We start from the raw sequence: 15,242 nt of genomic DNA, 5'->3' as shown, positions 1-15,242 counted from the left end.
GTGGAGCAATAGCAATAGTTTATGGTTCATGTATTGTGGTGGTGTGTTTGTAGTATCTTTAGTACTTAGAAGATTTCATGTGGTGACGGTATGCTGCAGCACAAAATACATCTCACTCCTGAGACATGAATTTACATTTTTATTTTAAATATTATGCCTTCATACTCTGCACATCTGCTGTACAGAAAATTTCTTTTGCAAACTGTAGTTTTAGCAAAAAATCTCTTGGATTCTTGGCTGTTGGAGTAAGGAAAATGAATCATCAGCATCACGTACAATTTCATGTGGTTTGAATGGGGATTTTTTAGGATGCACCCAAGAGCATAGTTAATATATATATATTTTCACTTCTTGAATATAAACAATATGCTGACTTTTAGAGAACCTTGAAGGGGACACCAACAACTTAACAGTGAAAATCTAATTTGAAAACTTTGTATCTGTTGTTGCAAGTAACCCCTAAAATTACTTGCATGTTTTTCTGCCTGGATTTTTGGCTCCAGTTCAGGCACCCTCAACCCTAGCTGTTGAGCAGTTTTGTGTCTACTGCAGCCCCATCTCTTTGCAACCTCCCCCTACCCCCCAGTCTTCAGTTACCTCACACTGGGTAGGCAGCTCCTGAATGAAGTGGAGCACACTAATGGCAGCAACAGGAGTGCAGAAAGGGAGGCTGGTCTTTCTAGTGAAGTGAGTGGGACTCAGGAGATCTGGGTTCAATTCTTGATTCTGCAACAGACTTCCTGTGTGACTCTGGATAAGTCATTAAGAGCTTGTCTACATGGGAAAGTTTTAACCATATGATTAATCAGTATAGCCATTCCTCCTTTCCCTTTATGGAAGCACTTATTCTAGTAGCTTAAACCCATTCCTAAACTGTATCAGATAAACTGAATAAAATAAAAACAGTGATATCTAGCTCTTATAGTGCTTTTCATTAGTAGATCTCAAAAAGCTTTACAAAGGAGGTCAGCATCATTGTTTCCCCATCTGTAAAATGGAGATAAGCACAGGCAGATGCAGTGATTTACCCAGGTCACCCAGCAGGCCCGTGGTCAAGCCAAGAATGGAACCCAGGTCTCCTGAGTTCCAGTCCAGTGCTCTGTCCAAGGCACTCATACCAGAAAAAATGTGCTTACACCGTAAGGTTATAACAGTATAACTATTGGTTCAAATTCATGCATTAACTCATTCTGATATAACTTTCCCATGTAGACAGACAAGTCATTAATCTATCTATGCCTCCGTTTTCCATCTGTAAAATGGGGATAATATTTCCTTTGTCTGACTTGTCCATTTTAGATTTATAAGCTCCAAGGCAGGGACTATTTCTTGTTGTATGTACGGCACCAAGCACAGTGGGGCCCTGATTGTGGTTGGGGCATCTAGGCACAACCATAATACAAATAGACAATAACTTCAGGAGGAGCACCAGATGCTGTAGCTTCCATGGAGCCCTTCCAAATACAGTTCACCTCCCACAATAAGCACTGAGCAAGTAGTGGATCCCGTAGGTCAGGCACCAGGCAAAAAAAGGAGAGCGCAGTCTGAAGCGGGGACTCCCAGTCCTCCCTACTGATCTCAGCTTCACCCAGCTCTTGTGTCATTCCCTAGTTCTGCTTCTTTTTGGTGTGAAAATAGACCTTATTCTCCCTCTGCTCCTTGAAACTACAATCCCATAGGACCTTGGGGTCAGGTAGTAAGGCTTACCTTGTGTGGCAAGTATCTTTCAGGGTATATCTATGCTGGGATAAAAGACCTGTGGCACGGCCGCAGCTGGCCCAGGTCAGCTGACTTGGGCTCACGAGGATCAGGCTTTAGGGCTAAAAATCGCTGTGTAGATATTCAGGATCGCACTGGATTCTGCACCCTCGAAAGGTCCTTGTTAGTCAAGAAACTGGCTCTTTATTGAGAAAATCAATCACCCTCAAGAACCCACTTTGACAGAAACATAAATCTAATTTCGGAAGGAACCGCAAGCTGGTTGAGGACAGGTGTAATATGTTCATCTGCGTAACTTTTTTTAAAACTAGGAAGTTTTAACAAGTTTACAAGTCTTTGAAAATTGTTTTATACAGAAAGCTAACTTTAATAGAAGCGATGGCATCTGAGCAATTAAGAAACACAATTTATAACTAATTTATATCAATCTTTGCAGACAACTTTCCCATCAAAAAACTTTTTAAAAATATACAGTTAATATAAACGGCCTTTTCTTACATAACTGATTTATTCCCTTTATGTGTTCAGAGTCCTGTATTTTTGCTTCACTTCAGTTGCTGCAGTGCAATAGGAGACTGCTGGGTTTTATTCTAGTGTCTGCATAGTCAGTGAAATAAACTAAATTCCAACTGCAGCACCAAATTCTGACCTCAGTTACTTGTGCAACCCTGTTGAGGACAGTATTTGGCATGTGGAACCTCTTACTGGTTGGTTTTACAGTGCTATCAGTAAGGAAGGGGAAAAATATGTATTGCTGTTAAACTAAACAGATTTTGATCTGAGAGACACAAAACAACGGAGCCAACGGTGCTGTTTTTCCAGTAACTTTTCATTGTAGAACTACACTTTAATACTAGCTATATTAATCACAGAACTTCTGGTAGTTAAATTCCATCCATTGTTTCACTGGCTTCTTTTATGCTCCTGTCTCACTGTCTTCACTCCTTCCCTCTCACCAAGTCATTATTTACAACCAATGACATTTTTAGCTGCATAACAACAGACTGGGGATTTAAAGTGGTGGTTGTATTATGCTAATAGTGTTATAATTAATTATGATGAGAGACCCTGTAAATGAATGGTCTCAAATTTCATGGGTTGGTCACAGCGAAATTAGAAAATTTCATGATTGTCAGTTTGTTAGATAAAGTGTATTAAATAATACATGTGATGTATTCAAGTAAATTCAAAGTAAAGACAAAAGATTATGCCAGTTTTGTGAAGACTAGAAACCATTCATGTTTATCCTTTGAAGTATGCATTTCTTCTTCACTTTTTATAGCAAAGGCAATACCTTTCATATCCAAACATATACCTTTTAGATGGAATTAGTAGAATGTTATAATAGAGCCAGAATTAGGAGCATAGGTTTTTAGCCATTCTTAGCGGGGATCTTTGATTTCCCCCATTCTTTTACTCTGCACCACCCTCCTACTTTATTAAATCAGTTTTAACTACTACCATCTGAAACCACTAGGGTGACCAGACAGCAAGTGTGAAAAATCGGGACAGGGGGTGGGGGGTAATAGGAGCCTATATAAGAAAAAGACCCAAAAATCGGGACTGTCCCTATAAAATTGGGACATCTGGTCATCCTAGAAACCACCTGTTTGGCTACTGCCATCTGAAACCACCTATTCCACTGTGCTTGTCCAACAATACAGTAAGCAAGCAGTCTCCACTCAAACAAGTGACAGTAGAGCTGAATTTGTGAAAGTAAACAATCAGATGTTAAATAAAGCTAGAAGATCCACTCAACTAACCTGCAGAATATTAGTGACATTTTGAATTGTAAAAAATATTCTATTTTTATAATCACACAGAATTTTAATAAGACTTTTTCCTTCAACACTAATTTGGAGCTTCAAGTGTCCATAAAAAAGAGAGAGAATTAAGTTATATGCTTCGTATTGACTGCATAGAGCCAGTCTATTATTAAGAGGGGGAGAGAGAGGAGTTCTAGGCACTCTGAAAAAGAGAAATGTATAAACAAAAGTCATTCTCTTCTCCCTTGTCATCAGAGAATGACAAGCGCTCAGACTGTAACGAAGAAAGAGGAGAGAGAGAGAGAGACCCCAAAAAAGGCTTCCCTCTAGACCACTTCAGAATCACACTCTGTAAAAGGCATCCGAGTGTATGATGAATCATGAGGAAAGTAAGAAATTAAAACCAAAAAACAACAACAAAAACACCCTTCTTTTCTGGCATGGCTTCTAAGAGGGAACTCTGCATTCTCCTTGATCCTAAGGAGAAGAATGTTATCAAATCAGAGTAGGCACAAGTGAACCAAACATAAGAGACTCTCACATTATAAAAATTCAGTGTGGCACCCAAATTACTTAAAAAAAAAAAAAAAAAATCTGCGTTCACTACTCTTTCCAACATGCATACAGCAGTTGCCAGCCTGTTGAATGCTCAGTAATTCTCTGAAGCTTTGGAAACCAAAGATGACTTTTTGCCCAAAAAACCTCAGACCACAGGGTAGAATCCACCTTATGGAAAAATTGAAACAGCTGTTCTGAGGGCTTTTCAGCCTGCTTTGCTCTGGCTATATTAGCCTTAAATGATTGTCAGAAGTTTTATCCATCAGTCCTAAAGATGTAAAGATGAGCCCTTCCCAAGATACTTCTGGTACAAGCCTTAACATCAAATATGGCCTCTTTGAAGCACTGTGGGAGCCAAGTGTTTTAGAGAACCAATGGAAAAGCAGTTCTTGAAACAAAAGATATTTTCAGGAAGATTCTCCTATCACAAGAAGGAATGAAAAACAATAAAAAGCAGGCATTCCTTTTGTGACTCCTTCCCTGCTAGATTCTGTAGACAAGACTCAGACACACAGAAAAAATTAAAATCGGAAAAATAGATGAGTTGTCCAGATGTTCTGCCACAAAAACTTGGAGTGCTTCTTGTCCCAGTGCATTCTTGGAGATATGGTGGCTCTCATCAGTTCTTCAAACTAGGAAATCACCCCTTCTTTGAACAGGTAGGTGACAAAGATAATCAGCAAGGTCTGTGCAACAGAATTAATCACTCAGACCTGCAGATTTGGTTTTCCCCTGGCCCAACATTCCATAATCTAACAAAGCACAAGTCAGAGAATAGAAGATGGAGAAATAGCCTTTATATTTTGAGCCTCTCAAACTACTCCACTTTGGACAGAGACCAAGGGATGCTCTATCTTCCATCACCAAGTTCTCAAGTTGTTTTGATGCTTTGCAAATATCTTTGACCTGAACCATTTGGACAAATTAATCAAAAGGGCAAAATTCAATATGGAAACTCGAAAATCTCATTTGTCAACTGTCTCCTAGAACAGTTTTTCTTCTGTTGGCCCTTGGGGAGGCTTACCTGATATTCTCTATCAGTCCTTCCCGCAGCCAGTTTCTCATACTCTTTTTGGACAACATTCTAATTGGGCCCCATTCCAGTCAGAGAGCAGAATTGGACACCTACATTTTTAGTCCTTTTCCTTCAGAACATAGTTTCCTGGAAAACTGTCACTTGATTCCCAAGTCAGTGCCATGGAATCATATGTATTCGTCTCATCTCCAAGGAGCCAAGTGTAGGGAGTCTGTCAAGCCTTTATCCTTAGTCAGATTTCTGTGAAGCCTAGTGAATGATGTTGGTTTCGTGTAAAAACATAACTTGGGCAAAGTTTTTATTTATACAGTTATACTTCAAAAGATCTTGTTCTTCCTTCCACGTGTCTGTTTATCTCGTCTGTAAAATGACCTTGGTCTGAGGTGAAAAAACTTAGTGCCCATGGAAGGGAGGCATAAATTGTAACTGGGAAACCTATCCTTCGTATAACTATTTTTGTATTGTCCCTGGTAAGACCAGCAGAAAAGAGGTCTTAAATACTTGTTGGAAGCTGCTCTGGTTATATACATTTTTAGTAACACATACTGTACTATAATAACCAAATCCCCACATTACAGACCAGCTGTTTAGGATTTTTCCTTTCTCTAGTAATGCATTACAAAGCTAAATGCTAAAAAAAAGCCTATTGTTTCTCTCTCCAACTTCCCTAACCCTCCTTTCCCCCTCGATATGTTGTAGAAAGTCTTCATGTATATTTTTATTCTTTTAAAACAAGGGCTTTTGTCATTTTCTGTTTTGTGTTTTTAAATGGTGGGGAGTATGTGATTTTTAATGTAGAGCTCTTGGATTTTCTTTGTCTGTTTGTGTCTGAATGTGGCTTTTCCTTGAAGTGCCGATTGAATATCTGTTGTTAATCTCTTAAACCTCAGAAAGAAGATTACCTTAACAGTGAACCAAAAGGCAGGGGGATCTACTGCGTTCCTTGAATATGAATTCAAATCCTCAATAAGTATCTTTCTGCAGTCTGTTCAAATATAACATGACGGTACTTTTCACTACTAGCTACTATTTTAATTAATGAGGCTTGTCACAGAAACTATTTCTAATCATTACAACATACATTAACATTTACATTGTACATTTGGCCAAATGTACAAGTGCTCTGGACAGAATCCAGCAGGTTTTACTAGGTCAAGCGAACTTTTTTTTTTTTTTTTTTTTTTTTTTAAATCCTGAAGTCTCATTAGCTTGTTAGCCAGATGTTAAAGATAGAGTAAAAAACTTGACAGAACCATCTCTGAGAGATATTTAGTGGCACAGTATGTTTTGAGGATGCAGCAGCTTTTCCTTTTGCCGTCTTTTTTTAATCTACATAATTTTTGTTTTAATAAATAATGCTCATGTATTTGTCTTCTTGAAGCACTGACTTTGTATGACTTTATAACTACAAGCCAGATAATATATCATTTTATTTTAAGTACTGCTAGCAAAACACACTTTCACAAAGGCAGTACGGTTCATACTGTAAACTTTTAAAAAAATGTTGCAATGGAGATTCTCTACTAAAGGGGGTAGGCCTCAGGATTAGGCAACAAACCACACTGAGAATCCAGACAGACAAAATATGGTGGTTCACATCCTACTGGATGCAATTGTCCAGACGTAGTGGAGAGGTTATAAATAGGTGTTCGTCATTGGATTAAATTTAAATGGGAGTTACCTATTAGGAGCTTTCCAGATCTATATTACAGGATTTCTTTTGTAAGGTGTTTTTAAACAGCTGAACTCTAACTTCTCTTGAAGTCATGCATTTATGTGATCCTTTACTTGGTTGTTCTAGTAACATTTAGACATTATCAACAGATTAGGGTTAACTATAGTAAATTAAAAAAAACTCCTTGGACAAATTCTGACATTTCCATGATATTTTTGTTTTGTTCATCCCTGCAGAATTTTTAAACTATATTTGTAGACTGCAACAATTCAGCTAGGTTGGATCTCTCTTATTATTAGCTAGTACAGTACCACAGATGTTAGAGACCAAAGTGATATGGTGAATATTCTTATACTGATGTATAGGAATTTATGTGCATTGAAAGGAGAACATAGTTTTGTGTGCTTCCTCTGCCATGTGTTCACTGTCCATTCCAGAGCCTGAGAGTTAGTTTTTAAGAAAATGAAAAGTGTCTTTAACATTTTAATGACCAGATGAAAAGAGAAATAATACACACACACAACTTGAAAAAAAATATTTGAAAGTAGATGGATTGGGACAATGATTAGAACTTAAGTTTGTTCCAGATGCATATATCTAATGATTGAAGAGATTGGTGATGATTGCAAATGAAAAAATGTGTACACAATTAGTTACTTGAAGGAAGAACTCCAGTATTCATACTTATTTGACCAGCCATGGAAGAAAGATTCATGAAATATTAACCATAGATGTCAATGAAAAGAGACTATATATTTTTTTTTTATTAAATGCTTCCAATTTGTTGCTGGTTTCAATCATTTTCCCTAAATTTCTCAGTGATGTGGACAGCTAATTATTTCATGTTAAAGGAGACTTCCACTTTTGAAGTTAAGACAGAATTATTAACTCTGGAATTGTCATGTCATTTCAGTGCTCCAGCCAGCATACAATAGAACCTCAAAGTTATGAACGCCTTGGGAATGGAGGTCCAAGTTCAGTCTCATCTCCTATAAGTCTTCCCACGGCTCTAATCTTTCCATTACCCATCTTCCTACTTTTTCTGTCTCCTGAGAATTTACAGTCCAGGGAGGAATCATAATGATGAATATCCAAATACTGTTCTTGTTAAGGGCTGTCAGGGTGTAGCACTTTGGGGAAAAATAAGTTTCTATTGAATCTATGAATTCTACAATTTTCCATCCAGAAAACTTTTTTCATTAGTATTTGTAATCCAGGTATGCTAGCAAGCTAACTTAACTATTTTCTCCAGCATTTATCTATTGAAATTTCAGCAGTTTCTGTGGCTGTAAAACCAACTACCACCTTCTTTTTAATTTTTTAAGCAGTACTTAATCAGTATTTATAATAAGCCTTTTTCATGTTTTCTCCATTAACTATATATCAATGGTGAGATGATTAATTTGTTTTTTTTTTTTTCCTTTTCTCTACAGAAGTAACCATGGGGTGCATTAAAAGCAAAGAGGACAAAGGTCCAACAATGAAATATAGAACTGATAACCCTCCAGAACTTGTTAGTTCCCACATCAGCCATCATGGATCAGATTCTCTCCAAGCAACACAGTCGCCTGCAATAAAGGGACCATCAGTTAACTTTAACAGTCATTCCATGACTCCATTTGGAGGACCTTCGGGGATGACCCCCTTTGGAGGAGCCTCTTCCTCGTTTTCAGCTGTGCCCAGTCCATATCCTAATAGTTTAACAGGTGAGATTTATGTAAAATAATTTAGTTTTTATCTGTTGACAGTCTCATCTATTAAATGTTATAGTGCCGTACAACACAAGAAAACGTATAGGACCAAAACAGAACACTTTTCTAAGGGCTTCTGCTTTTCAAGGTCTTTACCATTCAGATGGTAATTCAGTGGATATCATTCCAAAGAGTACAGCAAAGAGAATGTCAATGGAAATCCAAGGCAGAAACAGGAGCAGGTAAGACTGTATTCGTGAGTCTGAGACATCAAAGATACCTGTATGGAATAATGACCTTGAAATTTGGGGGAATGATTCAAAGTGTAATAATACAGACAACAAAAAAGATTCAGGAAATGTTTTTTGACATAATTTCTTACTAGGCATATTAATACAGAACTTTGAGTATTAATTCATTTAAACTACAGTATAGAAACACATTTCCCGCACCCATCAGGAGCAGTGCAAAGGCTTGGGGGAGCTGGGTAATGGAGGAGCTGAGGGAGAGGGAAGTAATTGCTGGGGAAGAAGCCTTGGGAGTGAACCTGAAGAGGCGTTGGGTGTGGATGGGAGAAGCATGGAACAATGTTTTTGTGTGTGTGGGGATGGGGGTGGAGGAAGGGATTGTTAGGGAGTTGGGGAGCCTTCCCATCAGACCCTGGCTGAGCCTAGCCTCTCCCAATCAGTCAAGCCCATCTGTCCCTGTTCCCATGTGGCGCTGCGCCTCCATTCAGCCATCTGTCCTCCCTGTCCCTGTGTGGCACTGTCCCTCCAGCCCCCGTCCCCATGTGTCCCTGCACCCTGACTCCCATTCAGCCCCCACTCCAGTCTGTCCCGCCTCGAGCCCTTCTGAACCCCAGTCTATGTGAACCCCCAGTAGTCCCGTGTGTCCCACTCCGTCTGTGCCCCCATATTCTCTTGCCTCCTCACCTGGCCCCCTAGGCAGGGAGCTTTGAGGAACGCAACCTCTCCTTCTCCTCCCTACTGGCTGCTAACTGCTACAGCCAGTGAGCGGTGAGTCAGCTGCTGCTGTTCTGGCACCACAGCAGCCCCTGGTGGGCGAAAGGCGTAACTGCAGCACCTCTCTGGCAGAATGTATTTTCTGCGGAGAAAAAAAATCAGCGGAGCACATGAATTCTGCATGTGTGCAATGGCGCAGAATTCCTCCCAGGAATACCGTCAAGCACTTCCTTTACCTTGACAGCTATCTGTTACAGAGAGCTGACATTGGTGAGGAAATTCAATACCACCTTCAATGCGCCATATGGTGCTGAAACCTGGGTCACGTACAGTAGACACTTCAAGATTCTTCAACGATACTATCAACAGTGCCTCCAGAAGATCTTCTGAATCAAGTGGGATGACCAATGCACCAACATTAGTGTTCTGTCGCAAGCCAAAACCTCCAGCATTGAAGCTATGATCATCCACTACCAACTCCGTTGGGCTGGTCATGTTCTTCAAATGCCAGAAAATCATCTCCCAAAGCAGGTCATGATCTGCCCCATCATTGGGAAATGTCTGCCCCAATTGTGACAGGATCTGTGGATCCTGGATCCATCTCATTAGCCACCTGCGGATCCACCAGTGATAACTGACTATCATTTTATGGAAGGCAATCATTAAGGATACAATTCTGTCACAGATTCTGTGACTTTCTGGGACTTCTTCTCAGGCAGGGCTGGAGCAACTGTCAGTCTCCGGGCTGCTGGAGCTGTCAGCAAAAGGAGCCCCCGGGGGGTGGCAGCCAGCCTGAGTTGGGTCAGCTCCTGCTAGGGCTGGAGCAGTGATGGGGCTGGAGCAGGTGCAAACCCGGCAGAACTCTGTTCCCCCCATGTCTCCCAGAGTATTTTTAGTAAAAGTCAGGGACAGGTTGCGGGCTTCTGTGAATGTTTGTTTATTACCCATGACCGGTCCCTGTCTTTTACTAAAAATACCCGTGGCAGAATCTTAAGGTTAACAATCATTCTCAAACTCTGAGGGATCACTAATTAATCCAGTCTGGGCTGGGGTGCACGTTACCAAAAACTCAAAGTACTTGGCCACTGAAACACATGGCAGTTGACACTCTGTGTAAACATCCGATAACTCAGGGCTGTATGCTGTGCCCTGAAGGTCTTTCCTCCCATCACTGCAACATCAAAGTATTACACGTCCTGACAGGCAATCACTGAGTCTCTCCTTAGATGTAAGGAAGCTGTGGCTGTGATACATAAAACATCATATCTAGTCAGTTCTCCACCCAACAAGAGAAGAAAACATACAGGCAGAGATTAGTAAGCAGAAAGACCTAAATCTAGCATGAGTGGTCTCTAAAACAAACTAACCAATGTCCTCTTCCAGAATGGGACCACCCAGATATCAACCTCTTCACTTCCAGAGCAAACACAAAATACCTCTTGTACTGTACCAGAGACAGAAGAGTCTAGAAATCCCTATCAGACACTTTCCTTATGAGATGGTGTTCATAGCTCTTATGTACCTTCCTTCAAAACTTTTGTTTCTCAGAGTCTTTTGGAAGATCAGATAGACAAAGCAATTCTCATTCTTGGACTATGTCTACACTACTGCCGTATCTATGCTCTGCAAATAGATGCACCGTGAGTCCATTTAGCGGGTCTAGTGAAGACCCACCAAATCAACCACAGATTGCTCTCCAGTCGACCCCAGCACTCTTATGCCGAACGAGAAGAGTAAGGTAAGTTGACGAGAGAGAGATTCTCCCGTCAACACAATGCAGTGTAGACATTATTCAAGTAGCTGGAGTTGCGTAACTTAGGTCGACTTACTGTGGTAGTGTAGACATAGCCTTGTAGCCCCCCTAAATCCACACCAACATTGTTACTCTGTTTCCTAGAGCTGATCCTTATTGCCTCTCCCTCAAGATTACAAGCTTTAAAATAGTCAGCTTGCAACGCAGAGGATAATATCCCAACCATTACTGACCACTCCTGGTGACAGAATGCAGACAGTTCTAACCCAGTCGAGAACGGACCTCTACAGTGAGGTGTTGCAGGCAAAAATAGCATCCAAGATTGAAAATGTTGCCTAATAAAGATTTGATTCCATCTTAGTCTAAAATTGCTGGAATTCTGGCCTGTTTTCTGTATAAAGTGCTTAGACCTGTCTGCAGCCTTTCGAAGCACACCTAACAGCTCCTCTGCTTACTATCAACATGTTGAAGCAGACTTATATTTTTCAGTCCACTGTTACTAGATTTTTTTTTAAAGTCCTGATCAATGCATTCACCCTCTACCAAGGAGCTTTATGAAACTAATATATGCCCTTCCTTTGAACCTCTCAGGGAAATTTCCCTAGAGTGAGTCTTCTAAAGGCTGCTTTTCTAATTGCCATAGCCTCTTCTAGGAAAATAAGTGAACTACAGACCTTAATGACTATGCCACTTTCTATTGTGATCCACAAAGAAAAAGTGATTGAGACCCCCACCCAAGTGTTATTCCTAAAGTGGTATCAGATTTCGACCTCAGCCAGTATATGTTCCTCCCTATCTTTCCCAGACCTATTCCCATCCTGGGCAGGTAATTTGCACAATTCACATGATAAAAGAATGTTTTTCTATTTAGAGAAGACAAATAGGCTCTTTGTAGCTTATGGGAAAGATGTCTGGGAGAAAGTCAGAAAATCTTCAATGAAATAGTTTTCCATCAGAAGAATGCCATATTGACAAAATTGAAATTTTTCACAAAATCATATTCGTTTCTATGACCGTTCCGTTTGGGGGGGATTTGATTTTTTTTTCCCTCTGAGTGTCAGTGTTCTATTTTGACATGTTCAGAAGTAAAAGTTTCGATATTTTTTTTACTTCAAAATTTATTTTCTATAAAAAAAAAAAAATTGTCAATCTAAATTAAATGTTTCAAATTTATTGAAGGAAACATTCTGATTGAACCAAAACTTTTTTCTTGATTTCAGTATGTAAAAATGTTTAAATTTTGGCTTTTCATCCTAATTCAGAATGAAATTTTTTTTTCCCCCCTAAGTCTCAATTTTTCACAGGATGGGGAAGTCCATTTTGTGACCAGCTCTAGTCCGGGAAAACCTAGATCTAAATAGGGTCTTCCTTGGTAGAGTATGAGGTGCATAGAACTATCTAGCATCTTAGCTAGACTGCCAATTCTTGCAGGCATAAGATCCCCCTCTGAAGGCTGTGGAGGTATGGGCTTCAGAGCCCAAGCTCCAGCCTGAGCCACAACTTCAAAGTGCTGTCTATCCAGGTATTTTCCCACTGGCCTGAGTCCATCAACTGAGGCTTGGAGTCTTGCTCCCACAGGCTCCAAAATACTGTGTAGACATACATGTCATTAGAATTTAGCAATTCAGGAGAAGGAACTGAGGTGGTTGTGGGGGAGCACATTCCTTTATATAGATCTGGGCATCTGATGTATGATGTGACGTTTGGTTGCTCATGCTCCTACCCAGCAGAGATGCCTTTGAAAGAGGTTTCCATGTATTCACAGCCAGGGCAACGGTCAAAGAACAGCACTGGTAAATAACTTTGGCTGTGTGGTTTGCATTTGCATGCATTATTCTGTTGTTTTGGTTAGTATTGTGTAGTTCAACTGAATTAATAACTTCCTAGTTGCTGTAAATTGTACAGTTTATCATGAAACGTGTCGGTTGGCTGGTAAGCAATCAATGCATCTGTCATAATGGCACTCTAGAGTATTAACTTTTGTCAGATGTTGAAGCTTAAAATATAATCAGATACAGCTTGTTCCCTTATGTTTGAGCATCATTGTATATTTCTGTGTACATTCTCGCCATTTTCATGTTTTGTGCATCACCTTGACTTCAGACTAAGCGAGTGGTTACCAGGCAAAACTGATGAAAATCATGCTGATTTAATTTGTTTTATGCACCATCCTTCAACTTCTGAAAAAGTGCAGACATCATGCTCAATTTCTTGGGCAAGCCGTGGCCAATTCTCTATTTATAACAGGCTAAATTCTTTGTGGTCTAGGCTGTTGCAATTCTTTTTAAATCCTTATATGACTGTAAACTTAATTTTCAGTTTTGCTTCTTTCTCATAATGTTGACTTGATGTGATTTCATGAACGATCTAACAAGATGTCTTCCACGAATTTAGCTTAGGGCCTCCTAGCAACTTTGCTCTCTGCCTCAGGACAAATGGATTGATGCAGTGAGCTCACTTCTCTTACGAAAAATCTTACTCCGCACTTCTCCAAGGGTGATGCAGCTATGCGTCATCCTCAACACCGGTCTCCCTTCCTGCTTTTTATGGCTGGGAGATAACATGTGTGTTTTAGTATTGGATGGAATTATGCTATAATGAGGACTTTTTTTTTAAAGCATAATAGAATGAAAATTCTTTGTCCCCTCTGAAATTGACCTCTTGTCCAGTTAATCCCATGCATAGATCTTGATATTTAGTTCCAGAAAGTGGAGAATCCATAGTGTAATGTCTGGAGATGCTCTGCCATAAAACTAGTTTAGTTTATAAAAATCTAAGTTAAAAACTTAAATATGATAATGGCTTTTGAATGTATTATATATCACTTCTTTAAAATATATTTTTAAAAAGCAACATTTGAGTTTATCATTCTTGATGTCTTGTGTATATTAAGCCCTATATATGCTCTGACTGAAAGTACCACTCTCTTGATTCTCTAATGAACTGCTATAATCTGTTTTTTATAACTCAACTCACCTTATCTGAGGATTCTTTTTATATAAATTCTCTCTTAATCAAAAGAAGTTAGCCAGTCTATTGATAAGTCAGCTTTTGCAGATTGACAGGATCTAGTATGCAAAGAACATTTTGTTTGTTTTCAAAGCAAAATTGATTAGCTGCTGTCAGACTTCTTCTTTTTTTTTTTTTTTAATTAATCTTACAGTGGTATTGCTACATGACATGCCTCTTTTCTTTTCAAGGTGGTGTAACTGTTTTTGTGGCCTTATATGATTATGAAGCTAGAACTACAGATGATCTTTCGTTTAAGAAGGGTGAACGGTTCCAGATAATAAACAACACGTAAGTATTTTCTGCCAGAGACTTCTATAATTAGTGTTACGTTGAAAATAAATACCTTTTAAGAATATTTCAGATACCTTTAAGATTTTTCAACAAAGAGTAGACCGGTTTTCACCTGATTTACAAAGCTCCATAAATATAGGCTTAAGAGGACGACATTAACATGCTAATTAGAGCTGGATAAATAATTTGATTTTATTTTTTTTCAATTTGGCCAGCAAACCAAAATTCAGAGAAAAATACTTGGTTTAATTCTGAAAATAATTTGAATTTGTCAGCAAACTGGAAAAGCCCAATTTGTGTAATCCAAAAACGGAGGGGGTGTCCTGTTCTGACCTTTTAGTTCAGTGTTTGGGGCACTTGCCTGGAAGCGGGAGCCCAGTTGGGTTTGAATCCCAACTCTGGAGCAAGGATTCAGATCTCCCTCCTCCCGGGTGAGCATCCTAGCCAATGGTCTATAGGATTTTCTGGGGTGAGCTGCTCTCAACCACTTCTGTTGAAGTTGTTCCACTTTGTGTAATACTTAAATGTTCATTGGGCCAAAGAGGTAAAGAGCTTGGTGATTAAGGCACTCGCCTGGGAGGTGGGAGATATAGATTCAAATCCCTCCTTTGAATCACAGAGTTGCCAATTTTGTTTGGATGTATTCCTGCAGGTTTTATTACATGACATAATATTCAATTAAAGATTAATCTTTAATTCCTGGAGACTCCAGGACAATCCTGGAGGGTTGGCAATCCTAGAACTACATGTGGTAATATGCTCAATTCATATAATTCTCT

General features: G+C 39.4%; 1 protein-coding gene across 1 annotated transcript in view; it reads left to right on the top strand.

The window, feature by feature from the left end:
- The first annotated feature begins 8,195 nt into the window (after positions 1-8,195).
- Positions 8,196-15,242, top strand: part of YES1 (YES proto-oncogene 1, Src family tyrosine kinase) — a 31,648-nt gene continuing 24,601 nt past the window's right edge. The window contains exons 1-2 of the mRNA XM_065399701.1: positions 8,196-8,460; positions 14,361-14,460. Coding sequence (XP_065255773.1) covers positions 8,196-8,460; positions 14,361-14,460 — 365 coding nt within the window. The remainder of the gene's footprint in view (positions 8,461-14,360; positions 14,461-15,242) is intronic.

The sequence above is a fragment of the Emys orbicularis genome, chromosome 2, assembly GCF_028017835.1.
Source record: "Emys orbicularis isolate rEmyOrb1 chromosome 2, rEmyOrb1.hap1, whole genome shotgun sequence".
Taxonomy (NCBI): Eukaryota; Metazoa; Chordata; order Testudines; family Emydidae; genus Emys; species Emys orbicularis.
Note: the sequence above shows the minus strand (reverse complement) of the source record. Positions and strands in the feature narration are given on the sequence as shown.